This window comes from Atheta coriaria, unplaced genomic scaffold (genome assembly GCF_025399875.1).
Source record: "Atheta coriaria isolate IRGN ID8LTWV9N9 unplaced genomic scaffold, Caltech_Dcor_3.1 hic_scaffold_7_pilon, whole genome shotgun sequence".
Classification (NCBI taxonomy): Eukaryota; Metazoa; Arthropoda; class Insecta; order Coleoptera; family Staphylinidae; genus Dalotia; species Dalotia coriaria.
Window position 1 is genome coordinate 5,803,053 of NW_027045449.1, and position 26,274 is coordinate 5,829,326.

General features: G+C 33.6%; 2 protein-coding genes across 2 annotated transcripts in view; one reads left to right on the top strand and one right to left on the bottom strand.

Annotated features, from left to right (window-relative positions):
• nudC (nuclear distribution C, dynein complex regulator) overlaps window positions 1-26,274 on the top strand; it is a 29,049-nt gene that overhangs the window by 451 nt on the left and 2,324 nt on the right. Inside the window, exon 3 of the mRNA XM_065307848.1 lies at window positions 3-395. Coding sequence (XP_065163920.1) covers window positions 3-395 — 393 coding nt within the window. The remainder of the gene's footprint in view (window positions 1-2; window positions 396-26,274) is intronic.
• Window positions 556-11,379, bottom strand: LOC135796000 (uncharacterized). The gene is made up of 4 exons (XM_065307855.1): window positions 11,168-11,379; window positions 1,888-1,992; window positions 1,064-1,442; window positions 556-998 (listed from the first exon to the last, which is right to left on the bottom strand). Exons 1-4 carry the CDS (start codon window positions 11,201-11,203, stop codon window positions 973-975), a joined length of 546 nt encoding a protein of 181 aa, XP_065163927.1. The 5' UTR covers window positions 11,204-11,379; the 3' UTR covers window positions 556-972.

Genomic DNA, 26,274 nt, shown 5'->3' on the forward strand with positions numbered 1-26,274 from the left:
AGCTTGTGATGCAAACATTCAGAAACCATGAAAAAACATGCATTGATAGAAAAAAGCAAGAATTGCAGGAGAGAAAGAAGCAAGAGGAGAAGAAAAAGGCACAAGCAGCTAAGAAAGCAGCTGCAGCTTCAGTGAATTTATCTGATGAGGCTAAAATTGTAGAGTTGACTGATGACCAAGCTGAGCAATTACAAAAAGAAATTGATGCAAAGAAAGGACCAGCAGATGGTGCAGGTTCAAGCTCAGGTGAACCTATGGAAACAAGCCCAAGTGTATCTCAGAAGGTTCCTGATGATGATGAGGATGAATCTGAAAGGGGGAAGATGAAACCTAATGCTGGGAATGGGGCTGATATGGAGAAATACAAGTGGACACAGACTCTTCAGGATATTGAGGTATTGTGTTGCTTTATTTCCTTGATAACTTTATTTTCCATGTTTGCAATGATGCGTGAGAAGTTGCATATGTTAAAACTTCGCAAATGAATTAAATTCATAGGTAACTTTTTATTTGAGCATCTTGCTCTAATATGGCGTTAATGAAATTGATCGAACATACATTTTAAAAATTTATTTTTAAAAATCTCACATGAAAAGTCAAAATGTGGATTTGGTTTACAAAAAATCTTCAAAAAAGTCTTATTGCTAACATCAAATATCACAGTACACAATATTAAGAACATTGGCGTTTGCGCTTATAAAAACGTGCTCGAATCGCTTCTCATCAGTGGTAAAATAAGAATTTGGTCGCACGATATTAATTAATTTCGAATACTTTGACTAATTATACAACTAGAAACTAAAACATGACTAAGCCTACATTAAATACAGTTTAAATACGTCCAGCGTTCGATTTGATCCAGCATCATCTTCATCATCGACGGCGAATCTTCGACGTTTAGTAAATTTGTTTTAAATAATTTATTAGTGCAGCCGGTTAAGCTCATTGGTAACTAATTGGTTTCTAATGCCACTAATACGACATTCTCTTCGCTCTCACTAAAAACAAATAAGATTAGTTCAAATAAGTTTTGTAAGCAAATTATAAAATGTATAGTGCTTACTTTCAAGTAGAAAAACGGCCGTAATTATTCCTATAGTAAAGATGGCTGACATGGTGACAACGAGAACGGAGAGCTGATGCTTCTTGCAGAAGCTCCGCGTCCGCACCTGCGGCCGACTGTTGACGTTAACGACGGTGAAGTGCATGGAGCTGGCGATTGAGGCCGCATCAGCGTCCACTTTTTTGCACTCATCGGCGGTGGGTAACTTGAGAGCCGCTTCACGTGAGGCATCCAAACTACCGGTACTCTCCAGGTAGTATTTGATGTTCTCGTTGCGCGTTGAGGGCGAAGTCCCAGCCATGCCCGGCGACTGTTGCGTTGCTTTGTGGATGTGTGCGAGATTCGCTGCCGTCAACAATAATGATCCTGATCTTGCACTCTGCAAGTGTAAAGGAGAATCCATGATTAAATTATTATGTTTAAATGTTACGAGTACGTATTGACGACTGTTGGTGACACCACGTACTCATTAGTTCTTCGTGGTAATTTAGGCGTAATTCTGGGGAAATTGACGCGTGCGTTAATTGTTTATTTTTTAAACGACGCGGATGCCTTGAACCGCACGACGACCGCTCGCAGTAATGAATCAAAGTGAAATCAATTTGTGGCTGAGGACACCTTTGTTGTATTAAAAATAGCGCGACGTGTAAATGATTAGTATACGAGTAAAGCGCGTAAATTTGGAATTTTGTGAGTGGTTGACGGTTTTTAAGCGAGTTTTAAGTGGTTTTGATGCGCATGTTGGGTAATTACGCGCATTTTCCTTCCGGATTTTATAATTTACTTCCAGCTGTTAATTTAACTACAATTTGGTAACAAATTACCTGTGTACTGTTCGTGCTGCCCGATGTGGAGCCCTGCGAACTGTTAGAGCTGCGAGCTAGTGTGGGTCGTGGTATATGCCAACTCTGCATGAGATCTGCTGAAGTCTGAAGAAGAAATAAACATTGTTCTTTTTAATAATCGTGGATTATTCAAATTAGTTAATCAATGACAAAATTTTGTTTCTAACAATAGTTGAGTATAAATTTAATTTAATTTATATAAATATAAACAGTATTATTGTTTATAAATATTTGAATATTATTTATACTAATGCGAGAGTCAAGGTTGTTAAAAATTTGAAAAAGTTTTGAGGCCGCGCCTGCAACCTACCCAAATATTTCTATTTACATGAACTAATTTTATTCGTTATTGTTATTTTTTGTGTGATTATATCATTAGCTCATAATGCATGATACACACATTTGTTTCGTGTTGTGGCCATCGAGTGTCTTTTATTGACTAGATTTTTTGCTTTCAAGTTTTTCGACTTTTGTATGTGAGAATGTTCTACATATCGCTCGTGTTTCCTTATGAAAAAGTTGCGCCTCCACTTTTTGCATCACGCTTGTCGCTTGTCTCATGGCACATGCCTCACATCATAACGATATTTCGTCCAATTAATAAATAATGATCGGCTTTATTCGAGACAAAACAGCAGTCGCGCGCAAAACCGAAAGTTTAAGGTCTATGTCGACCGAACTAAGTGGCTATTTGCGATTAATAATTAATAAACGCTATTATGTATTCCGAATGAACGCGGTAAATTCAGTTCCTTCAGTATTCAGCGCAATTAAAATTAAAAAAGCGCATAAAATATGAGCCGCATAAAATTATTGATGTGTTATTGCTATATTTGAGCGCTGATTTCAATTTAAGATGATTATTATCGGAGATTGTTTATGGCCATCGAGCATTCATCTGACGGATGAAGTATGGATAATTTTTATGAGTACGCGGAACAGTTTTGTATTGCATTGCATTATGATAATCTTTTTATTATTAATTAAATTAATCACAAAATTTATAATACTTTTATTGTGTTGAGTTTTAGAGGTAATTAGCATTGAAATGTCAAAATTTTATCCGTGGACTGAACTATTTCTAATGGGATTGGATTCATTACATTGGAATGTCTAAAATTGTATGAGCTAAAAGTTTAGCAATTTGAGTAAACATGATTTTAACTGTAAAGCCAATTTATAACATTTTGAATTCTCTTAGGTTTTGCTCATGTTGGAAATAGTTTAGATAAATATTTTTACATTTTACATTTTCACATATAGTGCGAGAATATTTAAAATTCTTCGGCATATAAATGAAAAACTCGATATAAAAAGTTTTCCTAAAATGTGTTTAATATAATATTATGAATTTTGTTTTGATAGGATTTGGAAATAGTTTTTAATCAAGTGTTAATGTTCAATTTGATCTGAACAACGAAATATTAACAATTTTTGATCTATAATTTTATATTATATTTGTTTCTAAGATATAATACTTAAATTTCGAAAACTCATCAATAACTAGATTATATAATCGTGTTTGTTATTCAAGCACTTATTTTTTTAATCAAATGTGCAAATATTATTGTCACGCTTGATTTTTTCCTACTTCTTGCAAGATCTTGAAGGTAGTCAGGTGTGTATCACAAACATGCGCTTTGAGCATTTATTTGTTTGTTTAGTTGACCAAACAAACCGACTACCGCATTTGCATTTTATTCAACCAGGAAATTTTTACGCCGTTACATCACACGATTATGTATTTAGTGAATCGTGGGCAATGTAACACTGACACCAAAGGTGTCGTCGAGAAATTATAACTTGTATTATTTTATCGAAATAGCATTTTGACAAAATTGCGTAAAATTAACAACGCCAAAATTGAAGAAATGAAGAATTGCTGGTGTTGATTTATGTTCCTATCACTGAACACGCGCACACACACATTGACAATACCAATATGAAAATGGTGTGTTATTCAATTTAAATAATTTCTAAAATATGTTTTGTGTTGAATAAAATACGCTTTCTAAACAACGAAATGCGTATATTTGGGGTCTTTAATTTTGTAGTTTTAACCAATTTCACGTGTAAGAATCTTTTCTTCCGTTATTTGGTTATTTTATTTGTTTTGCGCATTGCAACATGAAGTGTAGGAAATTTTACAATCGTTATGGCACTTCCACGGCTTTCTTTTGATTACGCGCCTAATGCCAAAGCTAATTTGCCTCGATTACGTGATACTTGTTGAGTTGTGGACATTGCACGTGTCGATTTTTTAAAAATTTATTGGTAAACATTATTACACTCCATGGCTACAGACAAAAACTTAAAACAAAACGAACAAGATCACGGTTCTATCTCAGTTATTTTTTTAGTTTTACGCATTGGTGCACACACGAATTGCATGTGGAACGTGTTGATAGAAGTCGTAACACATTACGCTCGTAATTCATGTTGAAATATTGAAGAGAATAAATTCGTGAATTAAAAAATTAAAGGTGATGCCGAAGGCACCGCGTAAATAAAGAAACGGTGCGTACGTGTGTACTGTGAGATTTATCTCGCACATTAATTTAAGTTGTGTACGCATTTTGTTTTGTTGTGTGGATGATAAAAGACGCAAAATATCTCGGGGTATATGTCGAGCGGTGCGATTCAAGTTGGGTTTGGTCCTTGAAACTCCAGCGCATACTGGATGGATGCTTGGGCTTCAATTGCGCTGGATAATGCGTTCTTAAATAGTCTGCGTAAATCAAATTCCTCAGATATTACGCCGACACGCATCAATATTGCTAATTGGCTAAATGAAATAAACGAGTTGTGTGGGAAGGACTGCTTAAAGACACAATAATATTTTTTAGATTGCGTGAAAATTGAATGTGCCACTTAATTTTTCCTAGCTCTATCAACGTGTTTTAAATATTAGCCGTTATCCGTAATTTAGCGCCCTCTCTGATTCATTTATTTAGACATAATTATGTTTAAATCTTTATTCTAATTTTCATCTTTTTTTTAACACTCTTCAAATCAAAAATTTCGACATTTTAATAGTTATTCAATTATTCGGGATGGGGACGAATGTAGTAAATCATAGATCATCAAAATCTGTTTAGTCGTTCTTGAGTTATAAATGTTGTAACTAACACAACATTGTTTTATCAATTTTGAATCTTTGAATCATTTCATGGATATCAATCAGTTTTATATCAAAGATAACGAATTTAAATCAATATAACAAATTCCCATATTAATTGTTTGTATATATATATGTAAAACATAAATTAATTTTGGTTTATGAATGAATGACGACTCATATGCATCACGGAAAATATTTACGTTTACACTGAATGCGAATTAATTGATCGATTATCGCAACGAGGCGTGCGCGTGTCGTAGTTGTGACATTGACAGAGTACTTCGCGGTATTGCAGAGTATCCGGGACAAGTCTTGCGCGATTCATTCTCTTGCGGATTCGAGTACACTAAAAGTCTTTGGACTTTCATCACACTTCAAATGACTGCGCACATTATGTGTCAATGTAAATATGAGATTGTGCACTATGACTATTTGTAGGTACTTATATCGCTAATTATTGTTGTTGTGTCAATACGGAATACGCGTGTGTTGCCTAGTAATTGAATTGCGTATTCTGTATTGATTAAGTCGAGTGGTTGAATCAAGTGTTGCACAATTTCTTAGCGAGAACGCACATGTGTGGCCTTAAACTCGACCTTAACATTTTTTAAACGTTCGTATTGTCAGACATTCTTTTTTCGAGAATTATTCATTCATTGAATTATCAAAAATTTGAAAATTGTCTTTGGTAATTAAAATTTATAATCATTACGTTCTTTTCTGCTTCAGATTCTAGTTAATTATTGAAATTTATATAAAATTTCCCCAAGTATTAATTATTTCTTCTTATTTTTGCATTTAAACAATTTTCAACATAAATGATGTTGTTATTAAACCTAGTAATGCAACAATTAACTAACCATGTTATTGAATAGGTTGTCAGTTAAAATTTCGTAATTTTTGGCCTCTGAATTTGAATACGTTTTCAATCACACTCTCTGCACATTCAATTAATTTAGCTAAGTGCACAGCATGAGTTGTTAATGTCACTGCGCAAGGTAACGATGTTCCCAAAAACTTCTAAAACTTTCGAGAACAATGCGCTTCCGAAACTTATCAACAATGAAACGGACATTGTTGTTTCCTGCCATATGAAACCACTTTATGATTATGTCTTGTTAGTATTCTCTGTATAATTATTATCCACTGTGGAATATAACGTGATAATGAACCATAAACACACGTGTATATCTTAATCGATTTTATTCGACCAGAAATCCTTGTCGTCTGATTAGGCGCGCTGCGAAATTTATTGCACATAACGCGCGCGCACGTGTCGTGTCTGATAAGTACAGCGCGTAATTTACAAATTGTTTGCAATTATTTTCTTTAAAGCGTCCGCGGCGCTTTGTCCATTTGCGCCATTATTCGCAACATCACTTAAATGTCATTTACTTACAACGAGATTCACACCCGGTAAACAAACGCCAGCAATTAGATGTACTTACAAGTGCGTCGACGGCGATTTGTGCGAAATGTGTAAGATGATAATTTTACAAGGAAATTGAGGAAGGAAGAGCATTGAAAATAGCATTGAAACATCTTTTGCACAGGTTATGATTTACTAATTTGGTCAAAGTGTTTTTTTTTTCTTTTTTTGTATCTCAGTTGTTATAATTACAATAGTAGTTGTTTATTTACACCTGATGAGTGTATTTTATTTTTATGGACAAATTCACGAGTGATAAAAATGGCTACAAGTGCATTAAAATTAAAATTGTTGAAAAGACGAATTTATTTGCATAGTAATCAAGGTTTTTTTGGTTGATGTTGCAAAAGGTGACATGAGAATTGACGCCAATGACCGTCATACATTTTAAATAACCGCATAGTTGGCATATTCATATTCATACCCTTATTTCGTGTTGTGTGATATTTACATTTTTAACGTTTGTCTTTTATTTTAATTGGCCAGGTGGTCGTGAACCCATGAATTGTGAATTTTAGCACTTGCAATCAACACTTTCATTGTTTTATGTCAATATCAGCCGCACGTAGTTGGCTAATTTGTTAATTTACACACTCTGTTCGTTTTAATTTGAATATTGTAAAAAGTAACCGAGAACAAACGATGCGATTGTTTTTTTTTGTTGCTACTTAATCTTTATTGCAAAGCTATTTAAGGAAATGTATTAGTTAACTGAGAATTTCGTTGGATAAGTGTTAAATAGATATTGTCAATTAAAATTTTAATTAAATGCAAATTTTTAATTTAGCGAAATATAATTGATGGTGATCGTGAATGTTTGCGGACGACCATGAATTTAGTTGTTTGTTTTTAGTTGACCAACTGTTTGCAGGACAGTTCGGTTTACTTTGCGACCACTTCAACTACATATAGATTAATTACGTAATGCGATACCTGCGAAGGCGATCGAGACTTCCGCACCCAGGCGATATTCAATATTTGTTTAACATTCATTCAAACACAAAAAATAGCGAAATTGAAATATTTCAATAAACGTGTTTAGAATTGCAACAAATATCAATTTTTAAATAATAAAATTTGAATTCAATGTCAAATAGATGCGCTGAACCTATAAAAATTAATTTAATCCGTAACTTAATTGAAATATTGAAATTTATTTAACGAATTTATGTTCTTTGTTTCAGGTGAGTGCTGATGATATATATATCTACTGCTTGGGTATGGATATAAACATAAATTTGCAATTTTACGAGCATGCGCCGCGTTTAACGATTTTTCGATTGGCGATTAAGTGCTCATAGCGGTGAGTTTTTTTGCTTTGTTTTGTTCGAAATCGTTCTTGATTTTACTTTCATATGCCGGTAATAAGTGTTTTAGTTATTATACCATTGGTAAACTATGTTTACAGGTTTGTTTGTTTAAGATATTTTAAATTTAATCATCGGTTTTATTAACGCAAAACGTGCAGTTATGAAAGGAAGCAAAAACTGGACGTGATTGAACTCTAGTTAATAGGTTCAGTTCCCTTTTTAAGGTGTGACGATCACAAATACCTAAACATAGCTACCTTTACCTTGAAAATAAAACAAATTAAGAGAACAAGTTCTTTTTATTTCTTAGATTGTAAAGGTTTAGGAACTTATAATAAGTTTTTTCTATTGCCAATTAGAATGGGTAGTTGTTTCAAGGCGTAATTTGTCATCCGAGCGAAAAAAATGGAAAACTAATGTACATCATTCGCGATTTATTAATTTGCACGCTCTCGACGCGATCGCTTCTTATGGCATTTTGTGAAACGTCCGTTATTCATTTGTGTGCATGTATTACGCGACGGAATCGGTAGAATCTCCGAGCATGGAATCTGCTTTGAATGAATGCTACGGATGAATATTCATAAAGGTTACAATTAACCTACTTTGTGGGCAATTAATTAATTGCATGTTACTGATGCGCGATTTTTACTAATTCTTTAGTCCTCCCAGACATCTCATTGTAATAAATTATTACAACAAGTTGAAAATTTCTATTGATCTATTCGGAATCATTTTGTATTATAAACTATGAATAACATGAATGTTTAAAGATGTTATATAACTTTGAGTGCATAATTATTGATGAATTTCATTTATTCGCAATTTAGATGTTGAATTATCGTTTTTAATTATGCGATTAGCTTTGATATAAGATGTAAATTCTGAGATGAAAGTTATTCAAATGTTCTAATTGCTATAATTGCAGTAATTAGAGCTCCGCTAGCAACAAGTCACGTGTCTGAATAATCGCGAGTTTCCAAGTCTTGTTTCAATGTGCAAACAAAGTAAAAGTATGTACAATTCGAACAGCTGATAGCCTGCATACTGTGTATGTATTTGCATAAATTGATATTAACGTTCACCGATATCTAAGTTTATGATTGTTTATAGCACTGTTTTTACTTTTGCATAGGCATAGTTTTTAATTGGTGCGAATTGGATTGTTCCGAAAGCAGTGGGTAGCATTATTGAAAGGTTTAAACATGATTTTAAATATCATATCAATTATGACATTTTGTTATCCGCAACAATTCAGTAAATAGATATACTTGCAATAGGTTTGCTTTTAATTACGTAATTTTAATATAATTTGCAAAAATCAAAAAATTTAATTTTTTTTTAAATTTAATTTTTATCTATCATAAATAAATTTAAGTAATTAATTAGTTACTGAATTCATACAGTTTGATCATGAAATGTTTCTTTTTTTGTATTTTCGGTTCTTTTTGATTTTTAATTATCTGTTGCTTCTGTTATTCTGCTATTTGAATGGATCTAATGAATTCAAAGTCTAAAAATTGAAAATTTAAGATTCGCTAATTTTAGGATCGCTGACAGTTCCATAATCATTAAGAATAAAAATTGACCGAATTCACAATAATAACCAACATTTTATTAGATAGAAAAACGAAAATCTTATTTTATATCTTTTCTCATCATATTTTCGTAATACTTTGTCGTTTGTTTTTCGATTACATTCTATTTTATGTATGCAAACCGCGTTTACATGAAACACAGTTAAATAAACCTCTTCAACTCTTTGGCGAAACGCAAGAAGAAGGTTGTTTGTTAGTCTTGCACGGTTCGCAAGACTCACTCTCTGCACACGCTGCACGTTTCAAAGGTGAAGTTCAATGCGATTGCGAATGCGGCTCGCAACATAATAAAACTGGAAGAAAACCACGCACGTATGCCACATCATAACGCATTCATATGTCCTCTGTGCGCGTACATTTGAACCTGAGTTTGTTTATGCGGGTGTTCATTGTATGTATAAAACTAGTATGCCTCGTACTTGGCGAAGAAGTGTGGAACTGTGGAAGCATGCGAAAGACAAAAGGCCCGCACGCGGCAAGGATACGCGTCGCTCCCAAACTGGGAACGTAAACACTCACAACAACCGAAAACAAAAATCTATTGAGCAATTCGGCCTTACCGGGTCTTTCTTCTGCGTTTTTAACGCATTGAAAACACACTCATTGGTGATTTCACGAGACTAATGAGCACACTACGTTTAATAATCGTGTTTAAATTAAATTAGACGTTTTTAATGTTTTCGATGGGAAAAATGATGTGTGGGGCAATTTCGAAATTAAATAGTCGCGTACTTTCAATTATATTTTCGTTAATCATTTGAAAAATTTGTTAAATTGAAATTAAATTATTACGACAAAATTTATAATGACGAGCATAATTTCTACTATTATTATTTTGATCGTTAAAGCGGTATTTTTAGAGATAAGAGATAATCGCTGAGTGTACGCGCACTCTACTTTGAATTAGCATTGGAACATATGATAATTAGACGAGCGCGTCCAAGCGAATAGACGTTGACCTTGCAAGGCCGTAATTATCCATCGTCCTAAAGAATCCGATTTTATTATATTGTCGTTAAATTAAAGTTATTCGAAACGAAACGTACTTTGACAGAATAACAAATATCTCATACTTATATATAAAAAAATAGATTTAGTACCGCAAAAAGCAAAAATAAATACCAGCTGAGCTGTCAGTATTCAAATATTTATAGAATGAAAAAAAAAAACTAAGTAAAAAGTCAATTATGATTATTCAGAAATTAAAAAAGTGGTATTTACATAAAATTCTGCGTAGCACTGGTAGTAGGTAGTTAAGTTTTTTGGTAATTAATTTATATTATGCAATACTCCTACAAAGGTATTTAAGTAATATATTTAAGAAGTTTTTTCTTATTATTGATACTTATTGGTCAAGGTATCAGCCAAGCAATCATGTGTTGTCTTGTATCATATGATTGGAATTTTAATTTGTTGGTTTCTAATTAATTTTGAATGTTTTTAGATTGGTAGCAAAACGTGATACATACATTCAAATAATATGAAAATGCTTTATAATTTCAATTAATTATTTATTAATATAATAGATTATTTAATGAATTACGAAATTTAGAGGATACTTAACGATTGCCTATACTAATTTTGTAACGGCTCGAAAGTCAAGTGAAACTTTAATGCGAATTTTATGTAAAAAAACTATACTAAACAAACCGATTGTTACAATAATGCACACACAGCTGTTAATATTTACTGTTGTTTGCTGTTTGTCAGATTGTCGGTTGCGTTTCATACAAATAGAAATTTATTTTCAATGAACCAATGCAATATTTCCGGTTGTAGAATAATTTTTTGATTAACTTACGCTCGAATTTGGAATGTAGCCCTTATTTTCCGTCATGTTTGCGGGAGGCGCGTATTTTAAATTAATTTCGTCTGCGCGTCGCGAAATTCTATAAAACACCCAGCCACCACCGCACCAAATCCAAATCGTAATCGAAGCACCCGACCGAACACACCACTCTCTCCGGACTCTACGCGGATACTGTGCGCAGCATCCCACCGCGCGTTTGTTTAAATAGTTTCGGTGGGTATGTGCAGGTAAATCGCGAGACACCCAGACCCATGCGGACGCACGCGGTGTCCGCGAACGTGAACGTGTGCCGCGAGCGGCGAATGCGAGCCAACTTCGATGCGCATCGAAGAAGTAACCTGTTGGTGGGTGAAACATGAAAATTCAAAGTTACACATTGTAGTAATATGTGTTTAGGCATATTTTCTGTGATAATATTGAAAATTGTTCTGCAAGGGCATTAATTATTGAAGTTTATAATTTCTGTTTGATTTTTTATTTTAATATTACTTTTATTAATTGTCAAAAATACTGCTTTGCAGACTAAATACATGAAGAACGTAATCTTTATGTACCTGTTATGTTAGTGATAAAAATATCTTGTTTAAGGGTCGTTCGAGCAAGATAATTAAAAATTTGTTAATTTCACTAATTGTACAAATATTAGTCTGCGGTTTTCTAAATTAAGATAAAATCTATCAGTCTTGAATTTCCCATAAAACTGGAGAATAGTAAATTGTAGTTGTGATAAACCTTTAAATTCACCCACAACTTGCAATTTACAAAGTAAATACAAGCTGCATGTTAAATTGTCGATCGTTATTTACAATTCATATTCAAATTGTCTTGTCTAGCTTGAAGTGCTTCACCGACACGACTGTTCGAGTGATATTGTTGCACCTACAATCGGTGATCTGCGTAGGCAAACTGTAACTCCACGGTTGCACGGAGATTGCCAATAGGCGAGTAGTGACGATGTAAAAGGATTTAAAAGGACTCTAACGAACAACGGAAAAGTCACTTCCTCATTTTACATTTTACATCTGATATTTTACATTCTGCATTCCCCATTCGGTGCATGATTGAATATACTAACTACTAAATATTGCTGTATACGACACGACACGCTAAATTGACTTCGATGTCTTATACACGAGTATGTATAGTATGACTTGTATGTTTGGACGGTTTAATAAATTGTCTTTATGCATAACACGACAAACAATACGCGATACGGAAAAGTTGAATTCTTGCGAATTCATACACGCGATACGACTTTGATTCGATATATCTTGCATGCTCGCATAGCGTCATAGCGCACATTCATTTTTATCGATTGGGATTACAGGACGCAGCGGGACATAAATTCGTTTCGCGAGTGCAACTCACGATTTGCATGCGTATGAATTATTGCAAGCCCCGGCTTACGATCGATACACGTCGATGCATGTAATATTGTCAGTTAGGAAGTTCAGATGCCGTCAGACTAAAGGACTTTTGATTAATTGCAGAGTCTTGTTACTTTGTTATTTATGACTGTTTTAATTGAAATCTTGCAAATGAGCTTAGCATGCACGCATTGCGCACACGATGAAAATTGAAATCAGGATAAAAATCGGCGTGACAGGTGTTTAGCACGAACAGGAAAGCAATCGGAAACGGACGGATGTTATTAATTAATGAATTTTCATGCGTAATTGTTGTGGTTTTTAATTTTGATTCGCAAAGTTTAAGGTTAGGGCTTGCCAGCCGGGTAAAATGCGGACGAGAAACATTAATCATTCTCGTCATTAATTTAATTTAAAACATTTCAACAATTTCGCATAAAAACCGACAAGAATTGTTAAATTTCTTGTAAAAAAAAACGTAGAAATGTCTTTGGAATATAAATGCGGCGCCAGGTTCTTGTTGAATGTTTGAACTTGACAATAAAAAACAAATAAATTGTTTACAAGCTGTTGTTCGCCGAAAAACCGTTAGTAGTTAATTGGCGAACATCATTTATGTTTGTTTACAGAATGTCAAAATTTGCCAATAGTTTTTTGATCGGATCGAACGTTAGTTATTAAAAATTAATATTGTTGTGTCTGAAGTTGATGACATTGAATGTAGTTTTGTGATTGTATACAGTATAAGCAAATTTTAAATTTTGAAGTTTATTTAATTCCATGCTAAATGTTAGTGGGAATTTGTATTACTGTATATTTATAATGTGCTTTAATGGGAATGCTTGATGAGTCACAGTGTCATCTTCAACTTGAAAAATGTGTGTGTTAGTTTATGTACGAGTACAGCTCAACCGGAATGGACGTTCCCGAAATTAACGTATTATATTTTTATGTTTTTCGAGAAACATGGAATTATGTTGAGGATAAGTCATGTTTCATGGTGTCGAAAGCAAAGAAAATTAAAAAGGTTTTTCCATGTCGCATAAAAATAACTCGTAAATTTTTCCTATTTTATAACCGGATACTAAAAATAAAAACGCAATGTTTTGAAACTTTATTGTTTGTGACTGTTAAATATGAACTTAGAATCATCATCGAGCACTGCATGAACTTTATACTTAACTATGTTTGCTATAAATTAATTAGGGACTCACTACCTATACCAATAATATAATTTCTTCTTTATTGCTTACCTGAGTGAGCACTTATGTAAATTGATTATCGTGAATGCTTGTACTTCCGTATTGCTATTGAATTGCCAATTGGCTTGGTGAAACGAAATTGTATGCCACAATTACGATGGCATTTGTGTTCGTGTGTTTGTGTGTAAGTGTGTGTGTGCTTTTGGAATTTCCGATTTGTTTAACACAATGCTCATTGCGCGACTCGCGAACGCGCTTCATCGATCAATCGCTCGTTTTGTTCGCGAATTCATCAATGGCGCGCGCGCGAGTGTACACTCACGCACGCTCGGCTAATAACGAGTCAATCGAGGTGAATTATTAAGCACAATTATATCTACACACTCATTTATGATTGTGTTGGTATATGCGCAAAGTTGTTTCTGTAGAGGTTTCAATCGTGAATTGTGTTGGATCAACGGTTGATCGGTATGGGAAATTTTCTTCGCATATCTTTTGATAGGAAAAGGTTACATTTTTGAATGCCCGAATTTATTATTTTTTAAGGTTTCAGTACAGTTCACGCTTGATACGGTTGATAAAATTTTTTGATTTGATGTTAAAACAATTGAAGTACCTCAAACTTTTTGTTAAAATCTTTTGTAAGCTGATATTAGAAGCAATCACTCTGGTCTAAATTTGAATTCAAGTCTTACGCTGCATTTACTGGTGTTTTGTTTAATCGTGACGGGTTTTTCTTATAACGTGACGAGTAACCCCCAAAAATTGAAAAAAAAACGAACTTAAGTTAAATGCATTTCCCTAAAAATAAAAATGTAGGAAACACAACTTAAAAAATCAGAAGATATCGATTTATTTAGGGCTAATTTGTTGTTAAAATGAGTCATGTTTTTAAGACACTATACTGTATTAACTTTTTTTCATTACACTGCTTTTTTTTAACTTTTATCTATTACGTACTTCTGTGTCCTGTTCGATCTCATATATTGAATTTAAAAAACAGTTCCAAATTAATGACGTTTGATTGATCACTTGACCTTTGTCGAATATTTTTTAACGCGCACTAATAACGTTCTGTTTCGACTGTTTGCAAGACCAGATTCGCTTCCGAATTCTTTCGCTTTCTGAGCCGGTTATTTTTAGACCTCTTTGTTATGGAGATTAGATTGCACGACTTTTTATTCTACCGAAGCAATGTCAAACTACTAGGAAAAAAGTGTCGATTTTTTATGACGCTATAAATAAAGCTTATCTATTTTATCATTGTTTTCAATAAATATTTCTATTTTATTACAACAGTTACATTAAACAGTTTGAACTATGTGAAATGATTCAATTAGGATCGGAATGCTTCTTTAGCTAACAATAAATGTCCACATTTAACATTTACTTAAATTCAGGAAGTTAATTCCTATGAATGTTGGCGTTAAATATTGATAGATGTACATTAAATAATATTTGATTGTCAAAGACAAACATACATGTACTTTTCGAAGTATTCGGTTATCTATTGACACGCGAAACTAATAAATTTTGTGTTTGACAAACTTGTATTCAAGTATTGTATTAATTTCATCACTTTTACATTCCCAGAAGGCCGAATTACAGTGTTTTTTGCATTCTATTTTGCTATTATCACTTCATATTTAATTTGCTTATTTATTACTTTATTAATGTCGAATATATCGATAATTTGCCTGTTGACTTATTTCTTAATACAATCTACGTCTAATTTTGTCTATTCATGGTAAGGCATTTTAGAACTGATGTTGATTATACGATCATTAATGCAAACCGATAATGTTCGTAGTTGTAGAACTAGTAGTAAGGCATTTCTTCCGGTTCCTGATACATTCATGCATTAGGTTTGATAGTGTAACATGCATTAACAAAATTATATTTAATTCAACGATTAAAAAAAGTGTTAACATTTTTTTCGTTCGAATTAAATTTTAATATATCACTTTTGATGGACAGTCAATCAATATATATGTAGCTCGTATTTTTTAATGATTTTTATTATTTATTTATTTATTATAGTATAGTATGAAGGATATAAATTTGTGTGAAGATGTAAGGATGCGCGAAGGATGTTTGGATTGTTAGCTATTAATAATAATTTACCCTTGAAAATAAGAGCTTGCGTGATTTATTGTTGCGATTTTTCTGCGTTTTGCCGCTATCTTTGGAATGTGGATGCGGATGGATAATAATTTATTTCTGCGGCGTGCATTCCGTCTTCTAAGCTCTAAGCAAAGTAACTAAAACCACTCAAGCTGTATGCAATGTGTAATTTTTCATCGTTGTACACGTTATTAATTTATGTAATTGTTTCAATTGATGTTTTCACGTTTTTCTTCGGTTTTGATGTGAACATCGTGCGCAGCAAATTGAAAAAATTAAACATTTTCATTAGGAAAAACCCGTGTTGAAGATTAATTTTATTTTTACGCTTTTATGTAGACTAAATACTGATCGGAATGTTGAACGACTCTTTAAAATCGTATTAAGATCAATCGCGTTCGGCTGATAATTATCATTATCATCGGCATCGACAGCGTGATATAAGGATGTAAAACAGGATCTGTAACAAGACAACGGGCGCGTTTGTGGCCGCCTCGATCGAGTTTGGCTGCGCTCGCTGTTTGTTCTGAATTAATGTTTAATGTTTAACGTCTTACGTTGGTGGCGATACGAGTGCGGGCACATCTGTGGCGCGTAGCCTGTCTGCGCGAATAAGTAACATTCATTGCATCTCATTGCCTTATGAAAAGCGATCATAAATATCAACAGCAGCGCAAAACAAGTCGGGATAAAATTCACGCGCAAGAACGATCGAGCTTGCATGTATCTTCGGCTTACAATCGATGGTAGTAAGTATTTTTTAAACGGTGTTTACACGAAGCTACCGGTTGTTTATAAATATTTTTAGCCTGGTGAAAATTTACAGAAGGTGAAAAGAGTCGGAATTTATTGTAAGGTATTTTTAATTATCGAATAAAATTAAAAATAAAATTACTTAAATACTTTTTATAACCTGCAGAAAATCACCACAAATTTGAATGAGCAGATGGTTGCAAAATAATACATACATTAAAAATTATGTGACGCTTGCAAGTGTGACAAATTTATAGAAGCGTCGGTTGTGACCAAATAAAAATGTAAATTTACACGAAATGAACATTGATAGTTTTCGTCCATGAGCGAATGAATGAGTGAGTATACGCAACAGATAACCGCAAACATTTACATACACTGACACTGCTTCAATCGCGGATACACATTGCAGTGACAATTGATTGTTGTTGTTGTTTAAAAGAGTTCGAGGGAGTACCGGAACTTGAAACGTGCCAGCTACACACGACAGTCAACCATATTCTTACATCATAATGTATTGCGTGCTACTGATTTACGTATTTGCGTATTTAACTTAAGGACAATTGGTTTTTATTAATTTTACTTGACTACAAGTAATTAATTTAAAAAACATTTTTTCTTTTAATATTAAACCTGTGTTTGGTGATTTTAATGCACGTATTGTTGTATAGTTGTCATTTCGTGTAATGTATCGATTCAATTTTCTTTTATCGCAGTTCTAATTCGATTTGGTGTTACTATTAATAGCGCTTGTGACGCGATTTAGGTCAATGTCATCAATAGAATCCACAATGTTGTACACACATTTGTTGTACATTTTTGTTGTTTTCTGTTTGCTTGTGCATTGAAAATGCGCGCGAGATGCATGTCGAGATGCTAATGTCTACATGGAAATGTAATTAAGTAAGTCCGATTATGTGCACTCAAATCGCCGGACGCAGAAAACAAAAACAAATTGGACACAGTCTGTCTCAGCAAGCAATAATATATGTGCCATCCATGATGTCCGTCCCTTGTACGGAATTAAATTACGAGCTTGAGCTTTCATGAACTTTAAGAAATTAATTCTCATTAAGTAAATTCCGAGGCGTGTGCAATTCGAGTGTGATATCTGATGAGTGCAGAAATGTGACGATCAACAAGTTCAAGTTATATTAATAGCACGATATAATTTAAATTTAAATTAGCATTAATTTAGCAGTTTTCAAGAGAAATAAATCTTAAGAAATATTATACACATTCAGTCACTAAATAAAATTAGTCTACAGAGATATAATTTATTAAATGGGCTAATTAACACCCGCTAATTAGCATAGTAGAGTGGCCACTTCCGTTCTTTAATATTTTTCAGATAAAAAAAACTGTTTAAATTGATGTCATTGCGTGTTTAATAAAACAAAAATACGGAAATAATTAAATGTAAAACAAATAAATCTCCCTAATGAATCACTATTATTTTTAAACATCTAATAGACAATACCATTGAGCTAAAAGCATTATTTACTTATATGTTTTTATTCTAATTGCAATTATTATTGTCTGTACCTACGCAGGCGATAAAAAAATGATGAAATCACACTTGAAGATGAAATTGTGATTAAATGATTAAAAGTGCATTTAGCATTGCTAATCAAACACGATCCGCTCGTTTGTTGCGCAAAGTTCTTGTAATCGTCACTAATAGACGATTCATCATAATGATCTCTATTACTATATCTGCGCGTATGTGTATTTATATTTATTTCTTTATTGATATTTCTGCAAGTGTATTAGTTGCACGATTGTGCACCCATGACGTAAACGACGCGACGTGCACGAGTTTCTTCAAGTTTGAAGTTAAAGACCTACTCGCGCGAAGATGATGATGATGATGATGAGAGTCGAGCGCACGCGCAACCGTGCAAAATGCACGCGGCGCGCAATCGTTTAATAATATAATCGACAGTCAGAAATGCAATGAGATGTTATTTTCTATGATATTGAAAGCTGGAAAGCCAATATCAGATGTGTTATGATTGCACATTGCGCATTTTCAAGAGGTTAAGTTGCAGTCTTCAGAAGCAGTTTTTCATGGTGAAGTGAGGTTAGTAGTTAATGTAATTGCGATTCGTGCATGCAGTCGCTACAACAGTTGGATGCATTTTTGTTATTATTGTTTCGTTGTGCGGTCGTTCTGGGTCGATTGGTGTAATAATCGGCTGAGATTGCGCCCTGCGCGACGTATCGAATCGATGATGATGAATGTTCTGAGTGAGGTTATGAAATTGACATATCAATGTTTCTTTGCAAGGGTAAACGATAGTACAAATAATTAATGTAATTGCCTAATGTAATATTATTTAAAGGCAACTATTGTAATCTTACTTATTACAGCGGTTTTAGTTTAATTGGTGCAATTAGATGGCGCTAGAGTATATATTATTTTTGTTTTGTACTGAATAGTATTTATTACATTTCTATTTCTACAAAAATTATTAATTTAATTTATTTTTGTAAGTTGTACCAATGGACTTAAGATACAAAAGTAAATGAATATTCCGCACTGTTGGCAAGTGCGCAGGCTCCGCCCGGTGAATAAAGCTTTACTGACTGCCTTGGCCGTTCGTGTTTAAAGTACCACTTTTTGTTTCTAAAAACCGTGGAAAAACTGGCATTTTTAAGGTGGAAGTAAAAAAACAACAAAAGTCATCTTAATTTAAAAATCCATTGAAATTAACTTTGAAATGCTTCGTGCAGCATTGTTGCACTATTCTACTATTCAACTGTCACACGGCGAAGTACACAATATTGTCAATTATATCTAATGGCATTAACCTTACCGAGAAAATGTTTGTCTTCTTACTTGTCTAGATTTTATTTTCGATATTTTCAATACGAAACAAATCCAAAAAATCAAGGAAAATTAAAATCACTGTTATGTTATAATGCTACGTTTTAATTTAGAATTGAAGCTAAAATAAACATTTTCACTTTATAGTGAAAATAAAATGCACTTGTTCATTGCCTATTTGCACATTGCTGCGAGTGTTAATGAGCCGTGAAACGATAAAACTTAAACTTTTAAACGCATATAATAATAATTTTATGCAATCATTGTTTTCTTGTTCCCATTATAAATAATCATTCAGCTTTGCAATTGCGTCCATAAACTAGTCTACAAACGAGTGTAAAAAACGTTAACATGTTTAAAATTAAACTGTTAAACTGCTTCGTTTTTTATCCTCTTTTTACCAGCGGAACAACGCACAAGATGCAAACTTCAAGCAGTTCGCATGCGGTGGTGGTGGTGACTCGTGACCGCCTCATGCGTGCTTAAATTGTAAATTATTACAAAAACGGCGATAAAAATCCACTCCGACGTATAATTACATAATTATATTTAAATAAGTAATCGCTATGACGTCGAACCACCGAAATAGTGACGTAAACTGTAACGATTTTCGTAGGATTTTGCTTTAAATTCAATTCTTGAATATGCGAAAATTACCTACCCATGAGAACCGAATACATTTTTTGGTGGTAACGGTTCTTAGAAGTTCAACCTGCTTTATAGACGTCCACATAATTGTTCATTAGGCGAAGACCTTTGCGATTTACACGTGTTTCATGTTTTCTTGTAATTTCATGACGTAAGTAAAACGCGTACATGGTTCAAACAATTAAACTAAATAATAAAATTAGATTTTATTTTTTTACATAAAATGTATGCAGGTAATAATAATTTATTGCTTACTTTGTTACAATATTTACATAGCATATATAAAATATTTTATTTTATGGACAAATATTTTAATAGGTAATTATGCAAAGCCTCTGTTTGAGTCTGGCTGAATAATAAATTAATAAATTCTGCATATGGGACGGCACAGTAAACGCTGCAATTTAATGCATCAAATCATGTTACATGTGTTTATAGTGCAGACGTCAATTCCTGTATTCACTTGCTTAACATGAAAAGTGTTTCTAATATTGCATTTTGCATTATTCATGTTTATTCATGAGTGCTCAAGTTTTATAATCGAATTCCTGTCTGATTAAGTACTGTGGAATCATTAAGTGGTTTGATGATCTGATCAGCTGGTTGATTAGTTTATTTGTCTGGTAGCATAACTCTTCTTGGTTAACTTTTGCGTTTTTTTGCAATTTTATCATTATCATTGATTTTCTATGTATAGAAAAACGTTTGGTTTAAACCTTAACCCGTATAATAATTACTCAAAAGAAGATTTTTACGTTATTATTTTCAAATCTAAAGATTCAGATTACAACAGTTTAAAGTCTATGTATAAAATTAACGCTTGCACGTGTGATGAACACCTTGAAAACGCTGTAAGACAATGAATGGGTCGGTTTCATACCTTTTCGGTATGTAGGTTACCACGAACCACGAGAGATTCCACGCATTGAAATCACTCACTTCCACACCGTGTGGCATTCATTCACTTAATTTCAATTTCAGTTTTCACACTCTCATTGAGTGATGAACAATCAAAAATATTCAAATATTCGCAGTTTTGCACTTTCAGACGAAATCGAAAACTTTTTGATGCTTGTTGCATAAAGGTCGTTGCGAAATTTGTCAGGATGTTTGAATAACGGTATTATTTGCATCTGCGTATAATACAAATAAATATTTGTTAAATAATCTTGAAATTGATGGAATGCATTGTTGAGATAAAAACTTTAAGGATTTACAGTTCACGTCTACAATTAAATGTCGAAATAAGTACTTAAATATTGATTTATTTGTAGATATTATCTCACTTTAAGTATCCATCTGCATCTATGTTTTATTTTTAATTTTAGTGTTTTGCTCCTGTCTTAAATTGTTTAATTACAATGGATCTTCAATGAGATCATTGATGTGTCCGGCTGATTACCTTGTTAAAGTATTTAAATTAGCAGCGAAAACAAAGCACGATAAAAAAGCAAAAGTAAATGAGTTATAAATCATTATACGTCTTGCTGATCTATATATAAATACACAGATAGGACAACCAACATTGAAGCATATTACGCCGCAATATATTTAAATAACTATTAATTATGTATAGGTAGTAAAATAATTATTTTTGATTTTACATCCGCATCGGCGTAGGTATTTATTTTTGGTTTGAAAATCAGCAGGTTATTACAGCACATTTTGTTTAGACACGGTTAAGTTTAAATTGGCGCATGCGCAGCATGTTAACTTGTTTTAAACATACCGTAACGCGCCTACACAATAAAAGTCGCCCGCAAACTGCAGATTCTTGCGGGGCGCGCCAAGATCCGGCATAGGCGAACGACCTTTCCACTTTACAAGCTTTTATCTTGTCCAGGCGATCGGTAAAATCGCTCACTGAATACATTTGTTGAATAAGATGACCAATAAAACAAACAACTCATGTTACAATGCTACAATGCAATCGGATTGTTTTAAACTTGACGACTGTTTAAAAGTTAAACGTGTAAATATTGTTACTTAATGTTCACTGTAAGTCAACTGAAGCGAGCTGAGAGTTGAATAAGTTAATTAAATTTGCATTTACATAAGTCCTATTCATGTCTGTAAGATGTACGGACATAACATAATAAGAACTGACCTAACGCATGTCCGCCGATTCAACGCGGATCAACATCATTGTCCCACTTTGCTCGCACCAGCACCAGCAGCCGGTAAGGAGCGCGCGAGCTTTGATGGAGATTTGCATTGTAAATGAGCCTTGCTGCTTATTAGATAACGAAAGGAAGAGGTAATTTACGAGCGATGTCACCGTGTCAAACGGTATCGCGATGATGTCCGCCCGTCTCGCGTCGCGCTTTTCTTTTTCAATTGTGCACATGTAAGAAATTGAAGATGTAACATGGCGTAACACAAGTCACAAGGCAACTTGGTTAAATCTTAATAAGGTTTAGATTTGAATAAATATTATTGTGTATACATGGTGTTTTCGCAAATAATTTGTTATTGCCGATGTTATGCAATATAGGTGTTTGTTATCCAAGCACGTAGAGTACTTCCACGTATGTTTTGTTAATGAAACCGAATGAAGCTGAAAATGAAACTTGTGGCCGACGACGGCGAAGGCATTGGCCGTGTGTGCGCCAAACAAGAATAACTGAATACCAACTGAGCGGCTATGAATAAACTATAGACTATTCTCATTTTAATTCTTATTTGTATTCCGTTCTACAATAGGCCATGCGCGAAAAGGCAAGCACATTCGCAGGCAACTGTGAAATAGGTCAAGTATTCGGGTTTGCGTTTGAACACTCACATTATAAGCGTGAATGAGTACAGAATATGGCAGCAAGTAAATCATTTGCTGCAAGTTGCATCGTTAATAATAATTGGATATACTCATATAAATCAATAGTTTACATTAAATTAAGTAAATATTAATTGGCATACATTTGGAGTGAATTAATTGATTGTAGGGAATTAAGCACAAAGGAAAATGTATTTATTGGGGTAAAGTGCTCGTTCTGTGTGAATTTGAGGACTAAACTAAAATACCACAGCTGAAAGTAAAATTTAGATAATCTGGCTGTTTACACGAAATATAATGAGCAAAACTCGAGAAGAAATGGAAATTGTTTCAACCGCTGATAATTTTACGAAGAATTTGATTATAATTAATCTATAATATTAAAATGAATCGCAAAATCTGTTGGTAAGCGCATAACTCAACAACGCCCGGACCAATTTGGATAATTCTTTTTTTAAATGTTCGTTAAAGGCCAAGGATAGTTTTTTTGGCGAGAAAAATTCGAATAATTGCCGGAAAAACCCTAAAGGCAGCTCTTTTCTATAGGATAAATGTGGGTATTGAGATGCAATCATAGTTATAGTTAAATAGTTGAATCCGTGATGGCGCGCTAAAGTGCTGTATTATCAATTCTTTATAATATAATTAATTTGTTTAAAATAAAATTGCAAATCCTATTGATAGAATTGAAAGAAAGTAAAAACGAATAACATTTTTACAAAACACTACCGGGACCAAGTCGCGTGCAAAATCTAGGTATTTAATAATTTTAAAAGTTTACGTTAAAATTTCTATTTTATTACACAAATTTTGAGTGTTAACATGCGCCGAGCCAGGAATTTATATATCAATCGCATATACAGTTAGAATGTGTTTGATTAATAATATTAATTGCAGTGGATGCGAATATAATAAATAGTGAACACTACAAATCATCATTGCTGTCATCCTGTAATCGTAAATTTACGAGTAAGTTACTGTACCGATTGCGATTGTCGAGGCGATAAATCCGTGCTAATTATTTCATGCACGGATGAAGCAGAAAAACCATGATTGATTTCTGCAGCGTGTCGAATGGATCGCCTGCAAAGAGCGTCGGTTGTCGATTAAATCATCGATGAAATATTCGCGAAATTCGCAGAATCGAGACCGGCAGCATTAGCGGCGTGCGTTCGGCTCGAGGCTAAAAGCATTTTAAAGCGCGCGCGCTCGCTAGAATGATTGTACAAAATTTAATATAATAATAACTACCTGTACGCGCGTAGATAGTTTGTAATTGCAAAATGAATACTTCCTAAATCCTGGAGCAAATAGTAAGAAATGCTTGAAGAACAACGTATGAATATAATTACCACTACACGAGTGAAATCACTTTTCTTATCATTTAATAGTATTTATTGATTTATTTTTACTCATTATGTCAAATGGTGATTGCTATCGCTGCAGGTGTAATAATGATTTGTGTGTTTGATGAGTATAACCTTGACTTTCGTAATTCTAGCGCTTCGCTTTGATTTTTATAGTTTTTTTTTGTGGTAATTTAATTTGTTACATATTACTCACAGGTCTCACCTGTTCATGTTTCTGCGATTTGCATAAAATATACACACCGCCTTTTCGCCAGGAATTTACATTTGTTAATACGGTTAATTAATTAGCAGCCGCAGCGTTTTAAGTCGACTCAAGTTGCATCGAGTTGAAGCGTATAGCAACAAGCATCTTAAAAAGTTTATCTTGCGTTAGCAATTCGCAAGAGTGAAGTACTTACCAACAAGTACCAGTTTCTTTATGAGCATTAAGTCGCCGGTTTTGTATCGATTAATTTGTTCCTTTTTTTCGGACGAGTTCTGTGCATTCATTAAGTTTACTTAGTTCATTAGTGTTATCTAAATAAATAAATTTAATTTAAATTGACTATTTCGCGCGTTGTTATCTGTTTTATGAAATTTATTAATTGTTTAAAATTAATTTCTTTATGATATTACATATTTCGATTCGGTGTCTATGTGCAAATGAAGCACTTGCGACAGTTTATGGTTTTTATCTCAACGTTTAGCTGTCTTAGCCGATTGCACCAGGTGTGCAATTTGCGCGCCGTTATTAAGACACCATTGCACGTGAACAAAAGTTCCAAGCGTGTCTCTTAAGCGAGTTTAAAGTGCGAAACAATGTTGGGAATTGCAGTCGCATCATCAACACTCTTGGCATTATCTCGCTACATTTCTCACACCCGACAAACTTGATTTAAATTTCATCTCGACGGACGGCCGAGTGAAAAATGGAACGCAACATTGACAATGATTTTTTAAGCTGAAAATAACACAGCGAGAGTGGTAATACAGGCGAGCGGGATTTTTTTCCTTCTGCTTTGTGGTTGGTTGTTTTGCGCCGTTGGGAATTTTATTCGAGTCGCTTGGAACTTTTTGCGAAAAGTGTTTCTTTTTTTGTTGGTTGTTGTCGGGTTGATGCTGCTTTGTTTCTCTCGGCATGGGCTACGCACAAGAGTGTATGTATAGTCTTTGTTGGGCTTGGCCGCAGTTAGAGTCGTTTGTCGCGCGTCGCGGTTTTTGCGACTCACCACCGTGAGCGGGTTCGTAAAGAAAAGAAGCGACCGAATCGGACGACCTTCGGGCCGCTCGTCGTAAACTTGCGGCACTTGCGCGAAAAGGTGGAAGAAAAGTTTTACGTGCGTACGCACTGCACCGCATGCATCATCGGGAGATAAATAATCACATCGTGTTTAATAAATGTTTACAATCTGTAATTATTGGTCAAATTTGCATACAAATATAATTTTTTATTCAATTAATGTAAGAATTAAAAATTATGTTTAGCATTAAACCAGCAACAGTACTACACTTTTTTTTTCTACTTTTGGGTTTATTTTAGTTGTGATAAATTAATTTATACTTTGATTTTTATAGTTTTATTGTGGTTTTTAATATGAGTGGTGTGTTAGTTAAAACATTTATAACTCAAGGACGACTGTACAGATTTTGATTATCTATGATTTGTTTCATTTGTCTCCTTCCGGAATAGCAGAATAACTTTTAAAATATAGAAAATTAAAATTTTAAATAAAGGATGAAAATCGACATATTATTAGCATTTCTTATTTCATTAAAATTATCGACACATACTAGATTTTTAACAAGAAAGTAAAAATTAATCACATTTTTACTAGAAACTACGGGCACGAATTCATTGACAAAAGCTAGTAGATAATAAGGAACTAACTGAATAAATAGAATTTTATATGATAAAGATGTTTATGACTAAAGTGCTATTCCAGTTAAATATTTCGAAACGAAACAAGGCCAATGGTAATGATCAGCGATATTGGTAAATTGAATTATTACGATTGCGTTTCCTCTGATTGCGCGGCATCTCATCATCTTGCG

Coding starts and splice junctions, on each gene's coding strand:
- LOC135796000 (XM_065307855.1), bottom strand. CDS start 11,203: ATGACGGAAAATAAGGGCTACATTCCAAATTCGAGC. Junction 1,993..11,167: donor GCTACATTCCAAATTCGAGC/GTAAGTTAATCA, acceptor TTTCTTCTTCAG/ACTTCAGCAGATCTCATGCA. Junction 999..1,063: donor GGCCGTTTTTCTACTTGAAA/GTAAGCACTATA, acceptor ATTTGTTTTTAG/TGAGAGCGAAGAGAATGTCG.